Consider the following 24,052-nt stretch of genomic DNA (forward strand, 5'->3'; position numbering starts at 1 on the left):
AGAATGTACGATTACAAAATTAAAAAACATTCAAATACAAGGATGAAAAATATGATTGGCCCTGCATTCTTCCGATGCATCATATTAACAAATAGATGCTATAGAATAAGAAAAACAATCAAAAAATTGAAAATATAAAAATCGTTCCAAAATAGATCAAAGTATTATTACCTCCAAGTTACCATAAAATAATGTCTATCTCCTTTTGGTCCAGACCTCTAGTACTAAGCATATTGTTCTTAATTTTTAATCGTGCGCTCTTTAAATCTTAAATAAGGTTTTCTTTTATTAATTAACATCAATTGTAGCCATATTAGATTCTTCCAATTTCAAAAACTATAAATAAATCTAACTAACTCAAGGAGAGGAATTAGAACTCCGGTACAATAAAAATAGAATAATGATACGTGGTGAGCGTAGCCAAAAATTTATTCACGACGAGGGATGAAAGAGCAAGTACGCTTTGGGTTAATTGTGTCAATGACATGAAGCCTAAAGTTTATTATTAAGTACTTTTCTATTTTTTTTTTGTTTGATTATTTTTTTTTTATAAATTGTTAGATTGATCGGACCTAGGCCCATAGTAGTTTTTACCTACTATTTAAATATTATTTTAAGACATTATTAGTCATTCTGATTTCCTTCAGTTTTACGGCTTCAGCTTTGTTCGGGAAGAGTAGTCCTTCCTTAGTTATTAATAAAGTTTAATTTTTTGGTTCTTTTAAATTCTCGTTCTATCAAATTGATCCGACCAACGCATTCTATTGAAACCCAGAGCAGCAACGATATTTGTTCACCCCTACAGGCAAGAACAGATCCAAAAAAATGTGATTGAACGTTTGGTACATGATATGGTTGTTGCATGAATTATTCGTTCTATGCTTGTTGCATGAATTATCCGTCCCATCACTAGCCATTTTTCAAGTCCCATTTTACTGGTCAAAGTCATAGCTCCCACCACATATCACATAAAGTACATTGATTCTTGACTATTTCGATTTTTCAAAAAACTTCATCCTTATCCAACAATGCTTTTAACTTGCTTTTTTTTAATACACTTATCATCACTATGTGTTTTATTCGCTCGCAAACTCATTATCATATATAGATTTTAAAAAAAAAATGTTTCAAATTTATCCAAAAAAAGTTATTAAGTGAAGTACCAACTTAATGAGAATTAAATTGAGACCTTTAAAATAACAATTTTGAATCATGGATTTCTTATTAATATTGTCATTGTCATTGACATAAATATTCAAATACTCATTAAGAGTATTGATCTTCCTAAAATTGCATGAAAATTGATCATAAGAATTTTTTGACTAGTGTATAATTTTGTGTTAGTTTGTGGATTTAGATTTTGGGTTTGAATTTTTTAATAGTAAATGCGTGAATTTTAAAAGTTGTTTGATATAGTAGAAATATATATATTAATTTGATATTTTAAATATAAATTTAATTTTTTAGAGTAATATAAAACTAAGTGTTTGATTTGATTTTTTAAATAAAATAAAATAATTAATGAAAATTTTGTGAAAAATTCACAAGATAACACAATATCTTAACCATTTTCTTGAGAGGAAAAAAAAAACAAAAAAAGAAGACAATTATAATAAATTATTAAGATTTGCAAAAAGGAAGATTGAAGATAGAGTGTTTAAAGAAAGTAAAAAATAAAAAATTTGTTAGTATATATACTCCATCTGTCCAAGAATAAGGGTTTCATTTGACTTTTATGCACAGATTAAGAATAAGGGTTTCATTTGACTTTTATACACAGATTAATAAATTAGTATTTTATAAATATATAATGTAATAAAGTAGTATAATGTTCATTTAATTTTGACATTAAAGTAAAAGTAATATAAAAAATAGAATATTATGAGTATTTTGATATTTAATTGAGAATTATTTTTTTAAAAAAGATAAAAAAATAAAAAGTTTTGAGTTAGACGAACTAAAATGGTAAAATAAAAAATTTAGTATTGGACAGCGAGGATATTTTCAATTTTTTTACAATTTTTAATGTTTCTTATTTTAATTATTCAGCATCTCTCATTAAAAAGAATAATGATAATAATAACAAAAATACACACACATTTCCAATGTTTTGCTAGTGATAGAGTTTGTTTGGTTGTGGTTTAAAATTGATTGAAATAACTTATTAATTTGAGATTTTTTTTAAATGATATTTTGATATAATATTTTGTGAAAAAAATAATATATTGTTGTCCCGAAAATCAACTATGTTGATATTACACTTCAACAAATTCAGAGTTAGGTCTAACACGCAACATAATAGCTTTGTTCTGGAAATATAATTTATTGGACGTTCAGATAACGAGTGCAGAATGTGTAAATAGAGAAACATAGAAGTTTGTTTACCCAATTCGATCAAATAATACGTTTGGGGGTTCCAACCCAGGCTCCACTCCACTAGAAATTAGTAGAAGTATACACCTCAATACATCTCAATCATAATCTCTCAATGATCTCCATTAAGACAACAAACATACAAGTATTTCCAACTTGGTATAATGTAAGTTTCTTCGCAAAAGAACACTCACTAGGCCGCAACCAGTGTTTCTTGAATCACCACCAGAGAATTCTAAACGAAATGTAATTCGACTTCAATTCCAGTCTTCAAGCCTCTTTTAAAATTTTGTTATATTTATATGATATGTTCTCCAATCGGATCACGAACTCTGTATCTGCATTCAATTTCTGTCTTACTCGTATAAGGTATCTGGTATCACGAAATAATTTCTCAAATATTCTAATCAGATTCTCGCAGCTCTCTCTCTTTTTTCGTGTAGAAAATCTTGAAGAATTCTCTCTCTAATTCACTCGACATAACTTTTTTTTTTCGATTAACTTATAATCAGCTCTGAATAAAGTAACCACTTTTGTAACAACTTTAGTGCAATTATTTTGTTGAGAGCACCTTCCACGTAACAACTTCAATCAATTCCAATTCGCCCTTCCAGAAACGGTTTCTGAGTTGATATTCTGTCAATTAACTCTACGATTCGATTATTATACTCATCGTATAAAATATGTTCTGACTTTCAGGAAACTCCTTAGTCTGAGCATAGACTGATGCGATCATCTGACTGACCTTCGGATAATATCATCCAAAACTATAAATATGTCAACATTCTCAACATATATTTTTTATTAAAAATAATTTAGGAATAATATTGATTTCAATGTAAAATCACAACTAATAATAGTTAGACATAGAGTTAAACATAGAAGGATAATTTTAAAAATAAACACAAGACTTTAATTTTAAAATATTTTTATTCAATATTCAAGTAAGTATTTGGGTATCAACATTTCAATGTTGCAAAAATATGTTATTTATTACTCTTTTGATCGTGTAAAAATACACTCATTTTAGTTTGATTTTGGCATGTACTTTTTATGTGCATTGTAAATTTATATCTAATGTGTTATTTAGTATATATTAAGATGTTATCAACATAGCGCTGATTATATTTAATCAATACTATAAACGCAAGTAAGAATTTATATTGAAAATAATATTGTTATACGACAGAAAGAATAATAAACAATGCATACTATTATATATATATATATTTTTTATGTTATATACTCCCCGTCTAAATACAATAGTCTTGTTTGCCATTTTTGTCTGTCCCAAAACAATAATCTCATTTTTCATAAATAACCATATCACCGTAAAACTATCCATACTTTTTTTATTATTATTACACAATTGCTATTATTTTTTACACTAATATACTCACAAGGACAAAAAAAAGTTATTTATCTTTACTTTTTATCATCTACCGGTATAATATCAATATTTTTTAAATCATGTGTTCAACACAATAAGACTATACGTTTGGTACAGAGGGAGTATTATATTTTCATGTGTCAGATGATTGAAACAATCAAAATATGATGCAAAGCATCGTTTTACATGACATTGACTCTTTCAACTCAAAAATATTCTAGTTTTTACATGCTTACAAAATCGATTTATCAAATATGAAAACTATTATTCATCAATTAATGTACAAACAATAAATATATTTATAAATAAGGGACATTGAATGTATTTTCTTTTTTCTTTATTTTTATTTTTATTATTATTTTTTTTTTTTTTGCTTTTTGGGGTGCAAATCATTTTATTGACAATATAATACTTTTTTGTTTTAAAATATTCTATTACTCCATCCGTCCCATGTAATATGGGTGTACTACTGTAGATACGGAAATTTAGGTAAAGTATAATTAGTAAGTAATTAAAAAGTGTATTAGTAAAAATAATTATTATTTAGTAAAAATAATTATAAATTAAGATTAAGATAAGTAAATAATTTAATTAAAATTAAGAAAATTATAAAATTTAAAATTTAAAATGCGATTAAAGTGCATAATTATATTTCCAAAAATATAAAAGACAATTTATGTGGGACTGACGAAAATAGAAAATAGAGACAAATTATGTGGGACGGATGGAGTATTATTATTTATGCAATATCTCTTATCCATTAAAGCCCAAATACCAACCATTAACGGCGCAAACTACTTATAGTTGGGCCATAATATGCAAATACCATTTATCGGCCCAATTATAAAAAAAATTACCATGGGTGTTTTTATATATATATATATATATATATAGAAAACGTATTTTCTCAACCATACATTTTTCAAAAAAAATAATTAATATATTGCATATACTAATTGTTTTTTTATTACATACACAATTTCATATACCTCGTATACAAAAGAAAAATTCTTCAAAATCATTTTACTAAACAAACACACCGTACATTGTTTCAAAGAGGAAGCAAAGAAGCCTACAAAATTATTTTATTTATATAATTGGTAGGTTTATACTCATTTATTAAATGATATTAACAACAATAATATTATTTTATCTAAAAAAAATATCATGTTTATTTTAATATATTCGAGCTCAATATAAATACAAATCTAATACAATAATATGAATTTGGAGGATAATTAATATAATATTTTCCCCATTATTATTTAATCATACTTAATGAAATGCCTAAATTACCTTTCATCAAGTGACAAGAATAAGATATAATATATTGCTAAAAAATAATTTATAATTTTGAAAATAAAATTAAATATATTTAATAAATATTAAAAAGAAACTATATCAAATTATATATATGTCATGATAAAATCAAAACTAAATTTTAATGTATTATTATATTATAAAAATATTATACATAAAGTATAATAAGATTATGAAAGATGTTTTGGATAAGAAAAAATAATAATACGATAAAATTAAGGGTAAATTGTTTTTTTAGTCCTGTAACTGGACCCCTTATCATTTTACTCCCGTAAGTGGAGCATGTCGTAAACTAGTCCTGTAAGTGAAAAATTTTCATTGTTTTAGTCCTCCGACGCCGGAGATGCCCGCGTGGCTCGCGCGGAGGTGACGTGTCCGCCAGGTCAGCGACACCTGGCAGACACGTATTTTTTTTTCATTTTTTTAAATTTTTTTAAAAACTTATTTTTAATTTATTTTAAATTTTATTTTTATTTTATTTATTTTTTTATTTGGTCCAATTAAAAAATTAAAAAAAATTAAAAAAAAAATAAATAAATAAATCCACGTGTCCGCCAGGTGTCATTGACCTGGCGGGACACCTGGTGGAAACGTCACCTCCGGCAAGCCACGCGGGCGTCTCCGGCGCCGGAGGACTAAAACAGCGAAAAACATTCGCTTATGGGACTAGTTTGCGACAGGCTCCACTTACAGGACTAAAATGATAAGGGGATCCAGTTACGGAACTAAAAAAATTTTACCCTAAAATTAAATAAAATAAGCACAATATAATTTTATCTAATATTTAATCAAATAAAATAAATATTAAATTAATTAATCTGTTTATTCTATTATTATTAAAATAATCATATGCATTATAATTCTCTCTTTAAAATAAAACCCACCCTTAGTATACATGCATTCTGTTACGAACCCCACACACAAGCATATACATATATATATATATATATATATACACATATAGATTATATCAATAAAGTTATTTATTTGATAATTCCCTAAAAAATACATCAACAAATTATAAAATGTATGTTTTATTTAGTTTAAATAAAAATATATATTTTCTGAAAATAATATTTTACATTAAAAATAAATTTTATATAATATATTTTTTCAAATTGGCACTCAACTTTATATCAAGACATCTTTACAACCAAGCAGACCATGAATGGATCCACACTATGTTAAACAATATTTGATTTTAATCAATTAAATCAACTTTGCAAATACAATCAATTAGATATAAAATACAAAAATAAAAATAAAAATTATTAAATTAAATCCCAATATTTATAGTGATAGATAATAAGTAGAAAAAATAGAAATAAAAATATTATACACGAATTGGACAAGACCCACCACGTGCGGTGATTGAATACGATTCTTTTCTATATTTATTATTTAGAAGTGCGTTCAATGCATCACCTGTCCAAATTTATTTTTTTTTATTTTTTTTATTTTTTTTTTGATGACGTCAGAATTCGCAGTCGCTACCCAAAAATGTATATCGGGTAAACCTTCCGTCGAACCTAATACTCTGCAAACCAGGCTCACACTAAGCGAATCATGTGTGACAAGTGACTTGAGGCCTCACGGTCACAACTCCAACCCCTACACCAACGGGTCATTCCTTACGAAACCTGTGCAAATTTATTATTGAATCAATATTATATATATATATAGGACAATTTTTAAAAATATATTTTAGACAATGTATTTAGGAGCGGAATATATATTGTAATTGAATATAATATTATATTGATATAAATTAAGTTGATTCAAAAATTAAATAAATAAATAAAGTGTTGTTGGAACATAAGTGGGTAAATTATTGAGGTACGGAAAAAAAAAGTTAATGTAATGACAAAAATTAGTGAAATTTTAAGTTTGTGAAAAAAGTAAATAAAAATTATATAAATGGGTAATATATATCATCTCGGTCCACTTCGAACAATCTCATTTACTTTTTGCGTGTTCATTTTTAAATATTAATTATTATATCAAAACATAATACAAATTAAAAAAAAAATTACAAAAATAGTTCTATTAGTGTTTTGTAATACTAATAGAAGAACATTTATACACAAAATTATACTCCCTCCGTCCACTTATAATGTATACATTTACTTTTGGAGCGGTGTTTAAGAAATAATAGTATTTTAATTATAATTAGTGGTTAAAAGTAGTGCAATGACATTTTTGCCCTTACTTTTTGTGTAAAAGTAATGATGTGATGTAAAGTAAGGTATTTGTAGAAAAAAGTAAGGTATTTAATGAAATGTTTACTTTGTAATTGGACGTCCCAAAATAGAAATATGTATACTTTCTAACTGGACCGAGGGAATATAAATATAAAGATATTTTTAATTGAGTAATAATTTGTATTAGTTTAAGCGTGATGAACGGTTCTTTTCTCGTGTTACTTGAATACGTTCTAGACTTATTGATTTTGTAAGTAGATATTGAAATAGAAATACTCCATCCGTCATTCAAATCTATGCTCGCCTTTTTTTTTGGGTTTTCATTGAAAAATATTCTCATTTCTTTTTTAAGTAAAAAATTATTATATTTTTGTATTTTTTTTACTATAAAAGGAAAAAATAACAATTATTACTCACTTTTATTAAAATTAATGTCCGATCAAATGAGCACACAATTTCATGACGATGGGAGAGTATTATATTGTAGCATATTAAATGAAGGAATTTAATATCTTGCATGACAACGACGGCCTGACTTGCAATAAAATTTCACTTGGAGTTAAGATCTTTGTAATATTTTCTAAATTATACTCTAAAATTTGAATCCACATAAAAGAACAATTAATTAAAAAATAATATATATAATAAGATGAATGAATATTGTTATTTCAAATTTGAAGCAAACCTATTTATTTCAACAAAAACTATTGCTACAAAAATTCTAAAAAATACATAGGAAAACTCATATCTTAACCACATAACATAGTAATAGTTTTCGTACAAGGCAGCCGTCAATCTTGATCCAGGGTCGGTCCTGACTTTCATAGAGTACGGGACAAAGTAAAAATTAGGGATCATTAAATATATATATATATAATTTTTTTTACATATAATAAAATATAAATAATAAAAAAAAATATTTTTTTTAGTATTTTTGTGCAAAAATATCAATAATAATAATAAGGGAAAATTGTTCATAATTTCCAAGTAGTTTTGATTTTTAGCATAAAAGTTCCATGTACTTTAAAAATTGTGTGGCGCTTGTTTATACTTTAACAAATGTTATATGAAACTCACACCATACAAGAAAAATATAGATGAGAAATTATCTTCTCATCGTAAAAAAAAATATATATATAAAATATTAATTTTGACAAATTTTTATAAATAATATTAATTTTGTCTAAACAATATTTATAAATAATATATTTTTTATCTATAATAAAATATAAACAATTGAATAAAATAAAATTTCTAACATTTTTATATGCAAAATATTACTAGTAGTATTAATTAATATTAACTTTATCTAATGCATAAAAAAAAATACTTTCAAGTTTTGAACTAAAAACTTCATAAATAGTACATACAACATGTAACAATCGGGCCATAATCCTCTATTAATATGTTAAAATTAAATAATATTTATATATAAATATTTTATATATAACATAAATATATAATGGACCCCTATTTAGATTGGACATTTGATGGACGCCCCTCTCGCCCGAGCCCAGGGCTAGCCCTGCCCTTGTGGCAAACTTCGTTAGAAGATTATTCCAATAATACAAATCCTGAATAAAAAAATAATATAAAAATATTTCAAGAGAATAACAATACTTTTATTTTATACAATTACATTAATTAAAAAAAAAAAAGAAAGAAAAACCTCAATTGTAAGAGATATGATGATAATCACTGCCTTCACCTTCAACATGCGATGATTGGATCTAAATATATGCACGATAGTAAATTATACGAAAAAATTACTAAATTAAAATATTTTAATGGAAACACATGTCATTCTTAAAGAAAATACTTCAAGTAATTTTGCGAATTTCATATAATAAATCGGCCCGTTATGATAATGAGATAGTATGTTTGGTATAAGATTAAGAGCTGCTATCTAAAATGAAGAAAGTTTGAAACAAAATTATATCAAAATTATTATAAATAAAATATGAGTTTATTTCTTCCTAAATGAACCTGATCCAGAGGGATTTGATAAGATTGCGAGGCAATACTACATTATATTTAGGCCTCATTAATGATTGACTCCATAAGAAATAAACATATTATAAATTTTTTGACTAAATAAAGATATTTACAATGTAGCAACAAATTTGCACATGGGTCTCAGCTAAACATTTATTTTCTCGAACTTTGGCTTTTTTTTTTTCCTTGAGTGTCGTTCTTTTAGACTATTTTTTGGTCTTTTACCTGAATGTATATTTGTCTTTTTCTTGATACTTTTCACATAAATATTATCTTCTTTGTTCATACCGACGTTATCAAACCTCTTCATAAATTATTTCTCATAATACTTTTTTGACTCTGTAATTGTTCACTCATTCTTTCAGTAGTATTCAACAATATATATCTGGAAAACTCATAAGATTTTTTACTTTCCGAAGCTATTTGTGCTAGTTTATTGCATAAGATACTAAAAATTTTATAGCGCAAGCTTAACTCTTTTTTGGGTTATCCATACTGTGATCTTTGACATGCATTTCACAATGCAAAACACTTACTCTCGCATTTTTTGTTCACTTTTTCATTTTATATAGATTCGGGATCTTCAAAATATTTTTTTTTAGGTTTTTCAGTCCACAAAAGTATAGTATCCCAAAAAAATCGAATTTCTTGCAGTTGGATGCAACTGTCTCATCTATTGAATCGTATTTGATAAAATAGTAACTCGAACTCTCAAGATAGCTAACCTAATATCTCTAATGGTTTCATGTGTTCTAATAATAGTTCCTACACAATCATACGCTTTTCTCATATCCTTCGGGAGTATTTTAAAAACTTTTGGGTTATACACACTTGCAGCATGTTTCAGGAGTTGAATTGACATTGAGAGTACAAGTGCACTTGTATTTGCTTTAATATCGGCCAGCAACTGTACATATCGACGAGATTTAATCAAATTTTCAAACTTTTTAAAAATACCCTCAAATTGTTTTTTGAACTGACCATTTTTTATTGACACTATTAATACTTTTATTGCATTGTATTATCGTACTATTAACAAAAAGAGTTAACGATTATATACCAAAGTCTTTTTTTTCATTTAAATTATTTTTTATCATCTCACCATAATTCATCCTATTTATGGAAAACTCATCCGCTTTGTAAAAATTGTAAATATATCTCCCAAAATTGTGCATAAAATTTTTATACTCAACAAAGACACCACCCAAATGTATGACAATATTTTGATAAATATACTGAATACATAACCTACAAAAACATAACAAATTAAGGATAAAAGTATTTTACGGAAAAGTAGCTGTATGTTACAAAATCACAATTTAAATGTATTGAATTATTTATATTTAAATAAAAAAACATATGATGAGTCTTATGCTACCTCGAAGCCAACGCATTTTCCATTATCTGATCTTGATCTGTCAAAATAGTAGTCGGTTTTTTTCCATACATAGTGCTAGCGAATGTGTCAAAAAACCACTGAAAGAAAGGAATAGTCTCGTCGTATAAAAATGATACGCCAAAAATCAATGTTTGTTTGTGGTGATTAACACCGAAAAACAAGGTCAACAAATGATTTCCTTAATCTTTCTATGCGTAGCGTCGAAAGAAACTACGTCTCCAAAATCAACAAAATATGCTCTCATTCTCCCATCATCCCAAAATAGATTTGTAATCATATAATTTTCATCAACTTAAATGGAATACGAGGAATTTGAGTCTCTACTTTGCATCATTTGTATATATCTACCACCACTCCATTATCTCTCACCTCCATGCACTTTGTCATTTTCGATCGCAACTAAATTTTAATGTCTTGTCTTGTAAATGCTAAGCTATCCCAATTACCGGCTTTCTTAACCATTAAATTATGTGAGACTTTTGGAGCAAATCTCATGTGTTCAGCTATATCAATTTGGAAAACATGGACATCATCTATCTCATATGCGATGAAAAAATCAATCTTTTAAAGACTAGTAAGTTGATAAGCGTGTTTAGAAATAATCTTATTATCTTTCAATCGAATTCTCATTATTTCTTTGCATTTGAATTTTGTTATTGCTTGTGGGGCTCTTAAATTGACATTTCTTTTATCTTTTCTCCTTGTACTTTAGGTACTACAATTTTCTTTAAAAAAATTTTATCATTTATGCTCGATTTCTATGTATTTTGTATTATTTCGTGCCAAAACTTGTTTTCATAGTATAAACTAAGTATAATTGATACATGTGTTTCTTAATTGTTAAACTTTGTTCTAATTTAAGATATTTTTTCAGGAGAAATGTGATAATTATAGGACTCACTATCATTTTTCATATTCGTAAATAACATACTTGAAAATCAAGACTTATTCATTGTTAACTTATCAATCTTTATTACCTATAGTAAAAGCGTTGAATCCAAAATACAAAATAATCATTTTATTATTTAGATTCTGCGTTTTTCGAAAAAAAATATTTTTTTCTCTTACAAAACATCCCATCAAACATTATTTTAATACCAAATTCAAACCAAAATTTTACCAAACCTATCAAAAGAAACATACCCCAAATAACAGAGGAACTGAACAAGTGATTACAAATACAAGAATATAACCCACAAACTGTGGGTTGTAAAACCGGCTATAGAAGAACGTAAGAAATCGCATTGAACCCAAGTTAGAGCCTAAAATGCGATGAATTGTAAAATTAGATTTCAAACTTGCGGGGTGAGCGCGTGGGCTTTCACCGAATAGACGATCGCAGTGGTGGTAGGAGCGGCTGGAAGAACGAACTTTCGAATTTGGGGAAGAACAAGAATTTTTATTTTTTTTTAAATAAAAATAAAATATAATAAATATTACCCGTCGTCATATTTTGAGTGGTTCGACCAAATGTCTTGAACCAGAAGATCCCATGCCCTCCCTCCATTTTTATATACTAATAATCATTTCAAAAGGCACTAGTACCCAACTCAAGATACCACTTTTTCTCTCAACTATCCATCCATTCATTCAGATTATAACCACTAAAACTCCTATCTATATATATATAATGCAGCATCCACTATTATTAAAGTGTGGGTCTCTCTCTCTCTCTCTCTCTCTCTCTCTCTCTCCACATATACACACACACGCACATGATCTATCTCTCTCTAGATATACATATACAGATATATATATATATATTATGATATGCTTCTTTCTTTCTGTAAATGCTCCTCTTCTTAGTTCTTCCTCTCAACTTTCTTTCTTTTCTGTTAATCTAAAAATATATATATATAATTCGCAGAGATGAACAGTAGCAGCACTAAATGGGCTAAGATGAAGATGAAGATGAAGATGAAGGAGGGCAAATTCGTCAAATTCATGAGATTGCCCCTCAAACTTCTCGCCAGGGCCCGGGACTTGTACGTCGGCAGCCTCACGGGCTGCGCCGGCCACGTGGCGTACGGAAACGCCGTCATTGGATGCCCCGCCCCGCACTTCTCCACCCTCCCCCGGGCCCGGAGCTTCAGCGCCTCCTCCAGAGACGACGACGATCTCAGGGAGCTCATCAGAATCGCATCCGCCCGGAACCTCGCCGGAAAATTTGAGGCTGAGATTTTCCGGGAGAAGGAACCGCCGTTGAGGCCCGGGATGCCTCGCAGCCGTACGATCGTGATCGGACGGATCGACGAGGAGAGGGTCTGTGAGTTTGGGGAAAACGACGTCGTAACCAGGAGTCGCAGCTACGCGGCTTCCAGGACCGGGTCCGGACCGGTCCGGTCTGCATTATTCGGGAATTAACGCTTTTATTAATTAATTTATTATTATTATATATATATAAAAGGATGATCATGGATTTGGTTTTGGTTTTTATTGCACTATTGACTTTGTGTAAGTTATGGTTTTGGTTTTGGTTTGATTTTATTGTTAAATTGTTCACATGGAAGATTTTTGCTAATTTGGTGAGTGTATTTTATGGACATTAGAGAAATTTGTATGGTGTTTTCCCACGGACAATACCTAATTACCTATTTAAAGTTAATTCCAATCTTCTTATAATAATCTAACACATGAAAGTTTGTAAATGAATTATCCATTTTTGTATATTTGCTGATTGAGAGTCCAGACCGAATTATTGTGATTCACATGCAATTAATTAATTTAAATTTGAATGAGGCGATGCCACCAAACATATATGGATCAAAGCCGTTCGTTAATGTAGACCGCATAGGATGGACGGCCTGGATTAAAACATACAGAATACAACCAAACCATTTCAATATTTACGATTCTTACCATTAATTTTATTTAAATTTTTGTCTCAATATAATCCAAATTTATAAATTTTGGTCTCAATATAAAAAATTCATCAATTTTAGTTCAATTATAAACAATTTTAATCAATTATTTATAATAGGACTAAATTAATAATTATTTTTATATTTGAATCAAAATTAATAAATTTGATTTAAATTGGAACCAAAATTAATTTTTTTCCTTAAATTTAAATATATTGAAAAAAAATATTAGATAATAGAAATTGGGGAAGGGTCAAAACCCTAAACCCCTTTTAAGATTCTGTTCTGCGCAGTTCGTTCTCGGTTGTCGCTCGAATTCAGCCATGGCGGAGATCAAATTCTCAGAGATGCGTGACTTGACGCGAATTGAAAGAATTGGGGCGCATTCGCACATCCGTGGTTTGGGTCTCGACAGCGCGCTGGAGGCTCGTTCCTCCTCCGAGGGCATGGTGGGACAGGCTTCGGCCCGAAAGGGTGCGGGTGTGATTGTGAAGATGATCCAGGAAGGCAAAATTGCTGGCAGGGCTGTGCTTCTCGCGGGCCAGCCTGGCACGGGGAAAACTGCGATTGCCATGGGAATGGCTAAATCCCTAGGAGAAGAAACTCCATTTGCGATGCTCGCAGGGAGCGAGTTGTTCTCCCTCGAGATGTCGAAAACCGAGGCGCTAATGCAGGCGTTCAGGAAAGCAATTGGGGTTAGAATCAAGGAAGAAACTGAGGTGATTGAAGGAGAAGTGGTGGAGCTACAGATTGACCGGCCGGCGGTAGCGGGAGCGGCTGCCAAGACCGGGAAATTGACTCTGAAGACGACGGAAATGGAGACGGTTTATGATTTGGGGGCGAAAATGATCGAAGCTTTGGGGAAGCAGAAAGTGCAGAGTGGTGATGTGATTGGTATTGATAAGGCGTCTGGGAAGATCACAAAGCTTGGGAGGTCTTTCTCTAGGTCTAGAGATTACGACGCCATGGGACCTCAGACGAAGTTCGTTCAGTGCCCTGATGGTGAGCTGCAAAAGAGGAAAGAAATTGTGCATTGCGTTACACTCCACGAGATCGATGTTATCAACAGCAGGTAGTGTTTCTTAATTGTTGCATTGTTCTTATACATCAGATTATGCTTCAAAGTTTTCCCCTAAATTGGATTTCTAGGGTTATCTGATTAATTACAATTTAATTGAGTATATCTGTTAATTGGGAGCTATTGAAGAATGGCTCATAGTTTTAGCTTTGCAAAGAGAAGATAAAGTTGTGCCTAACTAGCAGAGTACTTGCATAAATGTCTACATTTCGTATGTGCCGATTTTGAGATGCTATTCGTCGTAAATATTGAGATTTTGTGCCAATATACAGGTCTACTTGTAGAATCAGTTTATAGATGCTTCACAGTGAATACATTTGCAATTGGTTGTTTTAATTCCTCATTTGCATTTTATAGTTTCCATGGAAGTCTTATATCATTGATTTTGTCGATTTTTTTCTTTGGAAGGCTTTTTTTCCAAGTGCATGTCGATTTGATTGAAGAATATCTCATGAACTGTAGCAATACTTGATCCCTTCTTTGTGTCATTTGAGTCTTTTCGGCATTCTATTGTTTTGCCATACACACCAGCTGTTGAAATGATGTTTTCGAACATTGATTAGATTATCTTAGGGAATGGTACTATTTTTCGTAATATCTTGATACTGCATATGCCTGCATTTTAATTATTGCTTGCCATTTTTAATTTGTATCGTAATCTTGTTGAGGGTGTGCAGTTGGTTCTTGTCTTTAGACCATGCTAAAAATTGCTGATACACACATTCGTGCGTGTATATTATTCCGATGTGTTGGTTCCTTTCCCTTCTGCCTCTCATTTCTGAATTTTCTTAGATTTCATCGCGTCTTCCAAAACTTTGATATAAATGCTTATCACCTAAATACTCGAGGTTGCTCTATGAACATCTATTGCTTATCACCATGTTTCTGTGTCGGTTTCAATCCAATGTTCTCTGCAAATGCATACAATGGTTTGATGTTTCTGTGGATAGAAAGTATTGCCTGAAAAAAAAAATATTCCGATTGTTAGGTAATTTTACTTCTCCATTTAATTTGAGTTATTCGTCGTTTCCATGTCAGAACTCAGGGATTTCTGGCCCTATTCACTGGGGACACCGGCGAGATTCATTCTGAAGTAAGGGAACAAATCGACACCAAGGTAGCTGAGTGGAGGGAAGAAGGAAAAGCCGAAATAGTCCCCGGCGTACTTTTCATCGACGAAGTCCACATGCTCGACATCGAATGCTTTTCTTTCCTGAACCGCGCACTGGAGAACGACCTTGCGCCCATACTGGTCGTCGCCACCAACCGAGGAATCACCTCCATCAGAGGAACAAATTACCGATCCCCTCATGGCATTCCGATAGACTTTCTTGATCGATTGCTGATCATCTCCACGCAACCCTACACGTCGGACGACATTCGCAAGATCTTGGACATCAGATGCCAAGAGGAGGACGTGGAAATGACGGAGGACGCGAAGATACTCTTGACTAAGATCGGAGAAGACACGTCGTTGAGATACGCCATAAACCTCATCACATCCGCCGCGTTGGCGTGCCAAAAACGGAAGGGTAAGACGGTGGAGATGGAAGATGTTAGCCGGGTTTATGAGCTGTTTTACGACGTGAAGAGATCTACGCAGTATTTGATGGAGTATCAAAGCCTGTATATGTTCAGCGAAGTCCCGGCTGGAGTCGACGATGAAGACGGCGCTGCCGCCGCCGCTGGCGACGACAGTATGGTGTCCTGAATGGTTGCTGAATTTGGAGGTAGAATTGGGACATTCTGTTGGTTTTTCTGCAGATTTTTTATTTTCTTGGTTAAGTTATTTGTGTTGTGGTTTTAGATTAATTGATCTGTGACAATGTTATACTTATGTTTTGTGCTATGGTATGGTAACCAGAAAATTAAACTTTTGTTTATTTATGTGTTGTGATTTTTGTGAATGTTAAATTGAATTCCTGACTTAGAATAGGTATATAAATAAGTATTGATGTGATTTTTTAATATAAAATTAATTTTTAATACTCTTTTCGTCCCATGTACTTTGTCGGTTACAAGTGATACAGAGATGTGGGACGGACTGACAACGATAAGTGAAACTGAGGGAATATAATATAAAAAATAAAAAATAAATATTTGATTTGATATTTTTTTTTTTTGAGAAAATTTTTGTGTGAATAGTAAATTTCCCCCAAAATTCTTCAAACAAAACACACCTAAAAGGTTTGAATGAAAGTGGGAACTTAAGCAAAATTAATGAAAAAAACAGTTTAAAAAATAAACCGCCGTTGCCGGGGATCGAACCCGGGTCGTCCGCGTGACAGGCGGAAATACTCACCACTATACTACAACGACTTTGATGCTGTTTTTGGTATAATTTATCAATATAAATATTTAGTTTAGTATTTAAATACTCTCACGCTTGTTAAAGTGATAATCTAAATATATGATAAATGACGGGAAAGATTATATATAAACAGCTACTTTTTCAAACATACACACCCTCCGTCTCACTAAAAATATTTAATTAAATATGAAAATTTATGTAAAATATAATAAATAAAAAATTAAATATAATTTAATTAAAATTGATAAAATTATAAACTATGATTTTTAAAATACGTTTAAAGTATATAATTATATTTTCAAAAAAAGACATGATATTATGTGGAACGAATAAAAATAAAAAACAAAAATATACGCTTTATATAAGACAGATGGAGTAAAAGGTTTCAGATCATACTAAATTTATTTATCTATTTATTTATTTACATTAGATATGATTTATAAGGGAATTTTATCTAATGATAATTTTAATTATAAAATTTATAATGAGTAATTAATAGTGTTATTTTAAACACAAAACAATATTTCCAGTTCCATATTAGATGTTGAGCATGTTATTATTTAACTTTTTTCCTAGAAGATTGAAAGTGTTTTTAAAATACAACTAGTTTCAAAATGTAATATGGCTGTATTACCGTAGACACGGAAATTTAGATAAAGTATAATTAGTAAGTAATTAAGAAATATATTAGTAAAAATAATTATAGATTAAAATTAAAATAACTAAATAGTTTAATTAAGATTAAAAAAATTTAAATTTTAAATTTTAAAATATGATTAAAGTATATAATTAGTTTTTTTAAAAAAAAAAGAAAGGACAAATTATGTGGGACGAACGAAAATAGAAAATATGGACAAATTATGTGGGACGGAGGGAGTAATATATTACGAAATTTCATAGTATTTGTTTTTGCTGCTAATCCTTAAACTTTTCAACTGTCGTATTAAAAAAAAAAAAAAAATTGATTGATATTAATTTTTGTTTAAATAGTTATATACATATATATATATTTCATAATTTTGTGAATTTTATCTACTAAATTAAAGAGACAAAAAATTATACTGTATAAAATTTCATTTTGGTAGTTTTCAAAAATTATACTCCCTCTGTCCCGAAACTAAATAGCTATTTGTTTTTTGCACATAGTTTTAAAATTATTAGTATTTATTGGGATGTAGTAGGAATAAAGTAGAAATGACTAAAATAACGTTATTAGTATATGTGATATAAAAGTGACTAAAATAACCTTATTAGTATATGTGATATAAAAGTAATGATATTTGTGTAATATATTGTAAGTTGTAAGGGTATTTGTAAAGTTAGGTAGATAGTACAGTTACTAAAAACATAAATGGATACTTTGTTATGGAACGGAAGAAGTAATTTAGTCAACTTTAATTATATTTCATCTGTCCTACGAAAATACATTAAGAACGGAAGGAAGGAGTATAAATTGACAAAAATGAAATTATATTCATATTTTAAAATATAATAATTTAATCAATTATGATACCATAAATTTATCCTATAATTTAGGCAATAGTAATATGCTCTATTTACATGAATTATGGATCATTAATTAAGGAACTTTACTTAATCAAATATTTTATTTTTTTCAAAATTTTAAACCCAACCTATCGATAATTTACATGAATTATGGATCATTAATTTTATGTTTATAAATAAAATTGATTAATTTTATTTTAGTTCAACAAATTATAGCATTTTAATATAATCATTCATTATTTTTCAATTGAATAATTCTTCAAAAATATTATTAAAAAATATATAAATATACAATATATGTTATTCAGTCATAAAAAATTAACGATTTAACCCAAAATATTATTTTCTATATTAGCAGCACAATTCTTCATATCATATACGGAAAATCAATTCATATAAAAACATTGAGTAAAAACTGATAATATATTAAAATATTACATAAAATATATTATATAATTGTCAACATTATTTCGGTATGTGTTGTATATGCTAATTGATTTACATATTTATAATTTTAAAATAAAATAAAATAAAATAAATCTAATTAAAAAAAAATACTCATATTATTCAATAACATTTAAAAAAAAAAAACCAAAAATTGCGTTAAAGCAAGGTGTTTTATTATAGTATGTATAACATATTATATAATTATATACAACATATATATTACATAATCATCCATATTATTTACTTATATGGCTGAACAATTACATTTTTTTCAAACATCGATGATGTGTACTGATTTACATTTATCCTTAAGAATGAGTTTTATATTACAAACAATAAACCCTTAAACAAGTGTAGCTAATGAAATATCTTAAAGAATTTCCATTTTGCTGAAAAAAGTATATTTTTTTTATCATTTTTTCCGTCTCATAAAAAATATAACTTTGTTATTATAATAAAAGTTTGTTATTATAATAAAAGTAATCACACATTAGTATCAGAATACTTTTAAATTTTATATAAATTACAAATATACAATAGCACATACGCCCTCCGACCCATAATAGGGTATTCATCTACTATTTGTGTCATTATACTTAACATTAAAAATATCCTTATATTTATATAATTTTTTGAATAAATGTCATTATATTAATATTATAAAACACTAATATAAATATTTTTTTGTCATTTTTCCCTTAATTTGTACGAATGTTGGGATTGATGGTTCTTTTACATCCAGACTTAAAAATATGAAAAGGACAACAAAACGTTGGCTCGAAACGTTCAAAGGAGGCTGCGAAAAAGATTTAGTCACACTTGAAGCTGAAATCGAGACCTTGGAGCATGACCTAGAATCCTCTTCTCCTGATGATACAAAAGAACAACAGCTATGGGATAAAAAGACCCTTCTATGGCGTATCTTCTATTTTGAAGAGAGTACTTGGAGACAAAAGTTTAGAGAGAGATGGATTCGAGAAGGCGATCGCAACACCAGATATTTTCATTTACTTACAAGGAGACAGCAAATTCGCAATCAGATAGCATGAATCCACTGGCACGAAGAATCATGGAAAGATCTCGACCAAATCAAAGCAGTGGTGGTAAGATTTTTTAAGGAGCACTTTAAGGCTAAACCCGATATATGGCCAAAAGTGTAAAACCTTAGGCTTAGGAGTACTCTCCCAAGAACAACAAGATAAGCTTGATAGACCCATTGATGCTGAGGAGATTTGAGAAACAGTTAAGGATTGCCCCGACAATAAAGCTTCGGGTTCGGATGGTTTTAATTTCAACTTCATCGAGAGATTTTGGCATAAGGTGGGGAATGATGTAACACTTATGGTGACCAATCTTCAAAATTCTACCAGGACTCCACCAGGTTTTGGAGCAGCTTTTATCATCCTAATTCCCAAAAAAGAGAGTCTAGTAACATTTGAGGACTATCGACCGTTCACACTTCTCGGGTGTGTATATAAGATTTTCACAAAAATTCTTAGTCTTCGGATTAAAGAGGTTATCAATGATATCATTGGCAATCAACAATTGTCATTCATAAAAGGAAGACCAATTCTCGATGGCATTTTGATAGCATCGGAAACCATTCAAGCAGCAAGAAGATCGGAGCTAAATGGTTTTGTCATAAAGGTTGATATTTTCAAAGCATATGACTGTATCTCACGGAAAACACTTGATAATGTGCTCGAGGCTATGAAATTTGGTGAGAAATGGAGGAGGTGGACGATGTTGTGCCTACAGTCAGCCTCGGCAGCGGTGTTAATTAATGGTTCGTCATCAGACTTCTTCCCAATCCGAAAAGGGGTTAGACAAGGTGATCCTTTGGTTCCACACCTTTTTCTCTTGGTAGATGAAGTTCTTAATGCCCTTATTTCCCGAGCAATTGACATTGGGAAACTCAAAGGTATGAAGGTGGGTTCCAGAGGAGTGACGATAAGCCATATTTAATATGCAGATGACACAATCTTCTTCATAGAAGGATGAGAGGAAATTTTGTGGGTCCTGAAGAGAATTCTTCGGATTTTTGGTATTTGCGCTGGGCTTAAAATCAATTACAACAAAAGTAATATTTATGGAGTGAATGTGGATGATCAAATGATGACCAGAGCTATTGAGATTCTTGGTTGTCATGATAGCGCTTGGCCTTGTAAATATCTTGAAATCCCAATTGGAGGAAGATGCAATGAAAAAGAAGTATGGAAACCAATCTTAGACAAACTGCAAGGTCTTCTCAGTCACTGGAAACAAAAAACACTTTCTCAGGCAGGGTGGGCCTGCCTAATTCTAGTTGTATGTCAAACGATCCCGTCATACTTCCTATCAATTTTCTATATTCCTGTAGGGATATCGAACAAGATAGAGATGATGTTTCATAGATTCTTCTAGGGGAACAAAGGAGGAAAAAATAAACTAAGATTGATTATGTGGAATGAACTGCAGGTGCCACGGGAGATGGGAGGCCTCGGACTGGATAACATCATTCATACCAATCTTGCATCACTCTACAAATGGAAGTGGTGATTCCAAGAACCAGGGAATCTTTGGAAACTTCTCATTGAAGATCTTGACACCGGAAGACGAATGATTGCTTCATCTTTAATCCCTACATCTAGACCGGCGCAACCAAGTAATTCAATTTGGGGAAGAATAAAAATTTTGGGAAGATATTTTGTTGAAGGACTTAAACCTTAACTCCCTCTTCCCGAGAATGTATGCGCTCTTGCGCAATAAATAAGGATTTGTCGTTTCTTATGGAGATTGAGAAGAAAATATTTGGATTTGGAATATTCAACTCCGCAGAAATTTATTTGATTAGGAGATTGAGATGTGGGATGTATTTATTCAATATCTAAACAGCTGCATCCTTTATCTGAATGCGATTGATAAGGTTGTCTGGACTGAATCAGTAGACGGAAGATATACAGTTAAAAAGTCAGATATCCATTTTATTGGGCTCAAAATAGTACATGGAATCTGAAATGGATATGGAGCAGTGTGGCCTCCCCAATAGCTCTGTGTCTTATCTGGAGAGTAATTAAGAGAGGTATCCCGGTTCGAGCAGAATTATATAGGTGACGTGTTGTCCGTTCTATGGTACGACTATGGAGACAATTGACCATATATTTCTTTTATGTGATCTAGCATCTCAAATATGGACTAAACTTATTTGATGGTTCGGTATACATTGGATGTCTCATGGGAGTATGGTATAACTAAATCCATCAATGGAGAGTACTCATCCGATGTAAATCCAAAAAACTCATTTGGGAAACATCTCTATTTTTGGCCATCTGGTGTCTTTGGCGATCCCGGAATGAACTGATCTTCCAAGGTAAATCGGTTACAAGGCATGGATTGGTTCATAGGATCAGATAGAATATGTGGAAATGGACCCATGCGAAATACACAAGGGAAACATCCAACATTCCGCTCATTAGTGATTATCTTGCTCATATCCATATTCAACCAAAAAGAAATAGAGTTCTGATTCGTCGAGATGTTGCTTGGGTTCCGCCAACAATTGGTATGTGGAAGATTAATGTTGACGGATCAACTTTAGGCAAACCTGGAGATGCTGGTGTTGGCGTTGTGATACGTGAATATAAGGGCCACATAATTCACATACTCTCAAAATACATTGGGGTCGCGGACTCTAATACTGCGGAGCTTGAAGCCTTGAAACATATTTTACAAACCATTGGGCGATCGATGATTGGCTTTCCTATCCCACAGACTATCATAGAGAGCGATTCAACTACAGTGATTGCTTGGATTAACAATAAGTGTGGGTATCCTTGGCGACTTGATCGAGAGGTACAAGAAATTCTTAATTTTATCAATCATTCTAATGGAATCATGATTTGTCATATTGTACGTGAGCGTAACTTCTTAGCTGACAGCTTGGCTAAGAGAGGTTCTCAACGTAATACAGACCTCTCAGTGTGGCTATAGATTTACATATATCTCGGGGTGTTGGCTGCTATCATTCACGCTTTGTGCTGCAAGATGATTTTTTTGGTGGAGGCCTACTAGCTAAGAAAGTAAGTTGTGGCCTTAATGTATGTTTTCGTTACACAGATTGATTGTCTGTTAAGTGTTATTATTATTATTTTTTTATTTTTATTTGATCGGCGGTTAAGTGTTATATGATCAAGTGTGACGGTGGAAAATTGGTGGTGGTATAATGCTAAAGATTTTGGTTAATAGGTGAAATGTTCTTTATTTTAGTTATTAGCTATAATTAGCTTTGGGTTTAGTCACTGCATAAGTGCATCATGTAATAGTGTTTATGGGCAATATAATTCATCTGCTTTTAAAAAAAATATTCAAAAATCAACCCGTAAAAAGTAAATGAATACTTAGTTACAAAACGAAAATAGTATAATTTATGTATATAAATTATAAAGAGCAAAAATATCAAAATTATCTTACACTTCTAACCAATAAAATATTATCATTTTTTAAACTACTACAAAATCCTAAAAACTCATTTGAATTGGAACGGATGAAATATTATTTTGTTAATATATCTACATCATATTTATTAATTAACCATATTATCTCATCTTGATTAAATAAATTTCTGTTAATAAATAATATACTATATTTTTTTTTCATATTTTGGAAGTGATCTGTTCAAATATAACATATTTATTTAATATTATTATTTTTTAATTAAAATGTTATTTAATAAAAAAAAATTACTTTTAAACTATCCTTGAGTAATATTAATTACATAATTTAAATTTAAATTGATTTTATATCATTATTCTTCGAATAAGCTCTTGACTAAATCCTATAGTCCAACTTACAAATAATTTTTTTATTATAAATATGAAAAATATTGATCTAATTTTTATTTATTTCAGTACTATATTTGAAGCAATCCCTTTTTACTTTTTTAAGATAGGCAGTTTTTAAAAAGAGTGACAAAATCATTTATGTTAAATAAATTAAAAGAGTAGTTGTTCATTTAATTATTTTGGTATTTATTATTTTCTTAAAAAGGAGAATTTTTAGTCACACGATTGGGATGACAATAAATCTTTTTAAGGACCACTTATGGCAAGTTTGCATCTCTTCTTTTGTATTTTTAATTTTAATACTATGTCCGTCCAAAAAAATATTCATTTGTTTTTTCACCTAATTTTAAA

At 30.1% G+C, this 24,052-nt stretch overlaps 2 protein-coding genes and 1 non-coding gene across 4 annotated transcripts; 2 read left to right on the top strand and 1 right to left on the bottom strand.

Annotated features, from left to right (window-relative positions):
• The first annotated feature begins 12,222 nt into the window (after positions 1-12,222).
• LOC127242222 (uncharacterized) lies at positions 12,223-13,330 on the top strand. Of its 2 annotated transcripts, none has more exons than XM_051261682.1 (2): positions 12,223-12,333; positions 12,546-13,330. In XM_051261682.1, exon 2 carries the CDS (start codon positions 12,548-12,550, stop codon positions 13,040-13,042), a length of 495 nt encoding a protein of 164 aa, XP_051117639.1. In that variant the 5' UTR covers positions 12,223-12,333; positions 12,546-12,547; the 3' UTR covers positions 13,043-13,330. The 2 variants fall into 2 exon arrangements, with proteins under 2 accessions (XP_051117639.1, XP_051117640.1); XM_051261683.1 differs by having other exon boundaries at positions 12,254-12,337.
• A 463-nt stretch (positions 13,331-13,793) lies between these two features.
• On the top strand, positions 13,794-16,504 carry LOC127242444 (uncharacterized). Its single transcript, XM_051261990.1, has 2 exons — positions 13,794-14,611; positions 15,656-16,504. Exons 1-2 carry the CDS (start codon positions 13,863-13,865, stop codon positions 16,326-16,328), a joined length of 1,422 nt encoding a protein of 473 aa, XP_051117947.1. The 5' UTR covers positions 13,794-13,862; the 3' UTR covers positions 16,329-16,504.
• A 360-nt stretch (positions 16,505-16,864) lies between these two features.
• On the bottom strand, positions 16,865-16,936 carry TRNAD-GUC (transfer RNA aspartic acid (anticodon GUC)). Its single transcript has one exon. It is a non-coding gene; the product is annotated as a tRNA-Asp (tRNA).
• Positions 16,937-24,052: the final 7,116 nt, after the last annotated feature.

This window comes from Andrographis paniculata, unplaced genomic scaffold, assembly GCF_009805555.1.
Source record: "Andrographis paniculata isolate CXL003 unplaced genomic scaffold, ASM980555v1 Contig86END, whole genome shotgun sequence".
NCBI classification, from domain to species: Eukaryota; Viridiplantae; Streptophyta; class Magnoliopsida; order Lamiales; family Acanthaceae; genus Andrographis; species Andrographis paniculata.

Coding starts and splice junctions, on each gene's coding strand:
- LOC127242444 (XM_051261990.1), top strand. CDS start 13,863: ATGGCGGAGATCAAATTCTCAGAGATGCGTGACTTGACGCGAATTGAA. Junction 14,612..15,655: donor ATCGATGTTATCAACAGCAG/GTAGTGTTTCTT, acceptor TTTCCATGTCAG/AACTCAGGGATTTCTGGCCC.
- LOC127242222 (XM_051261682.1), top strand. CDS start 12,548: ATGAACAGTAGCAGCACTAAATGGGCTAAGATGAAGATGAAGATGAAG.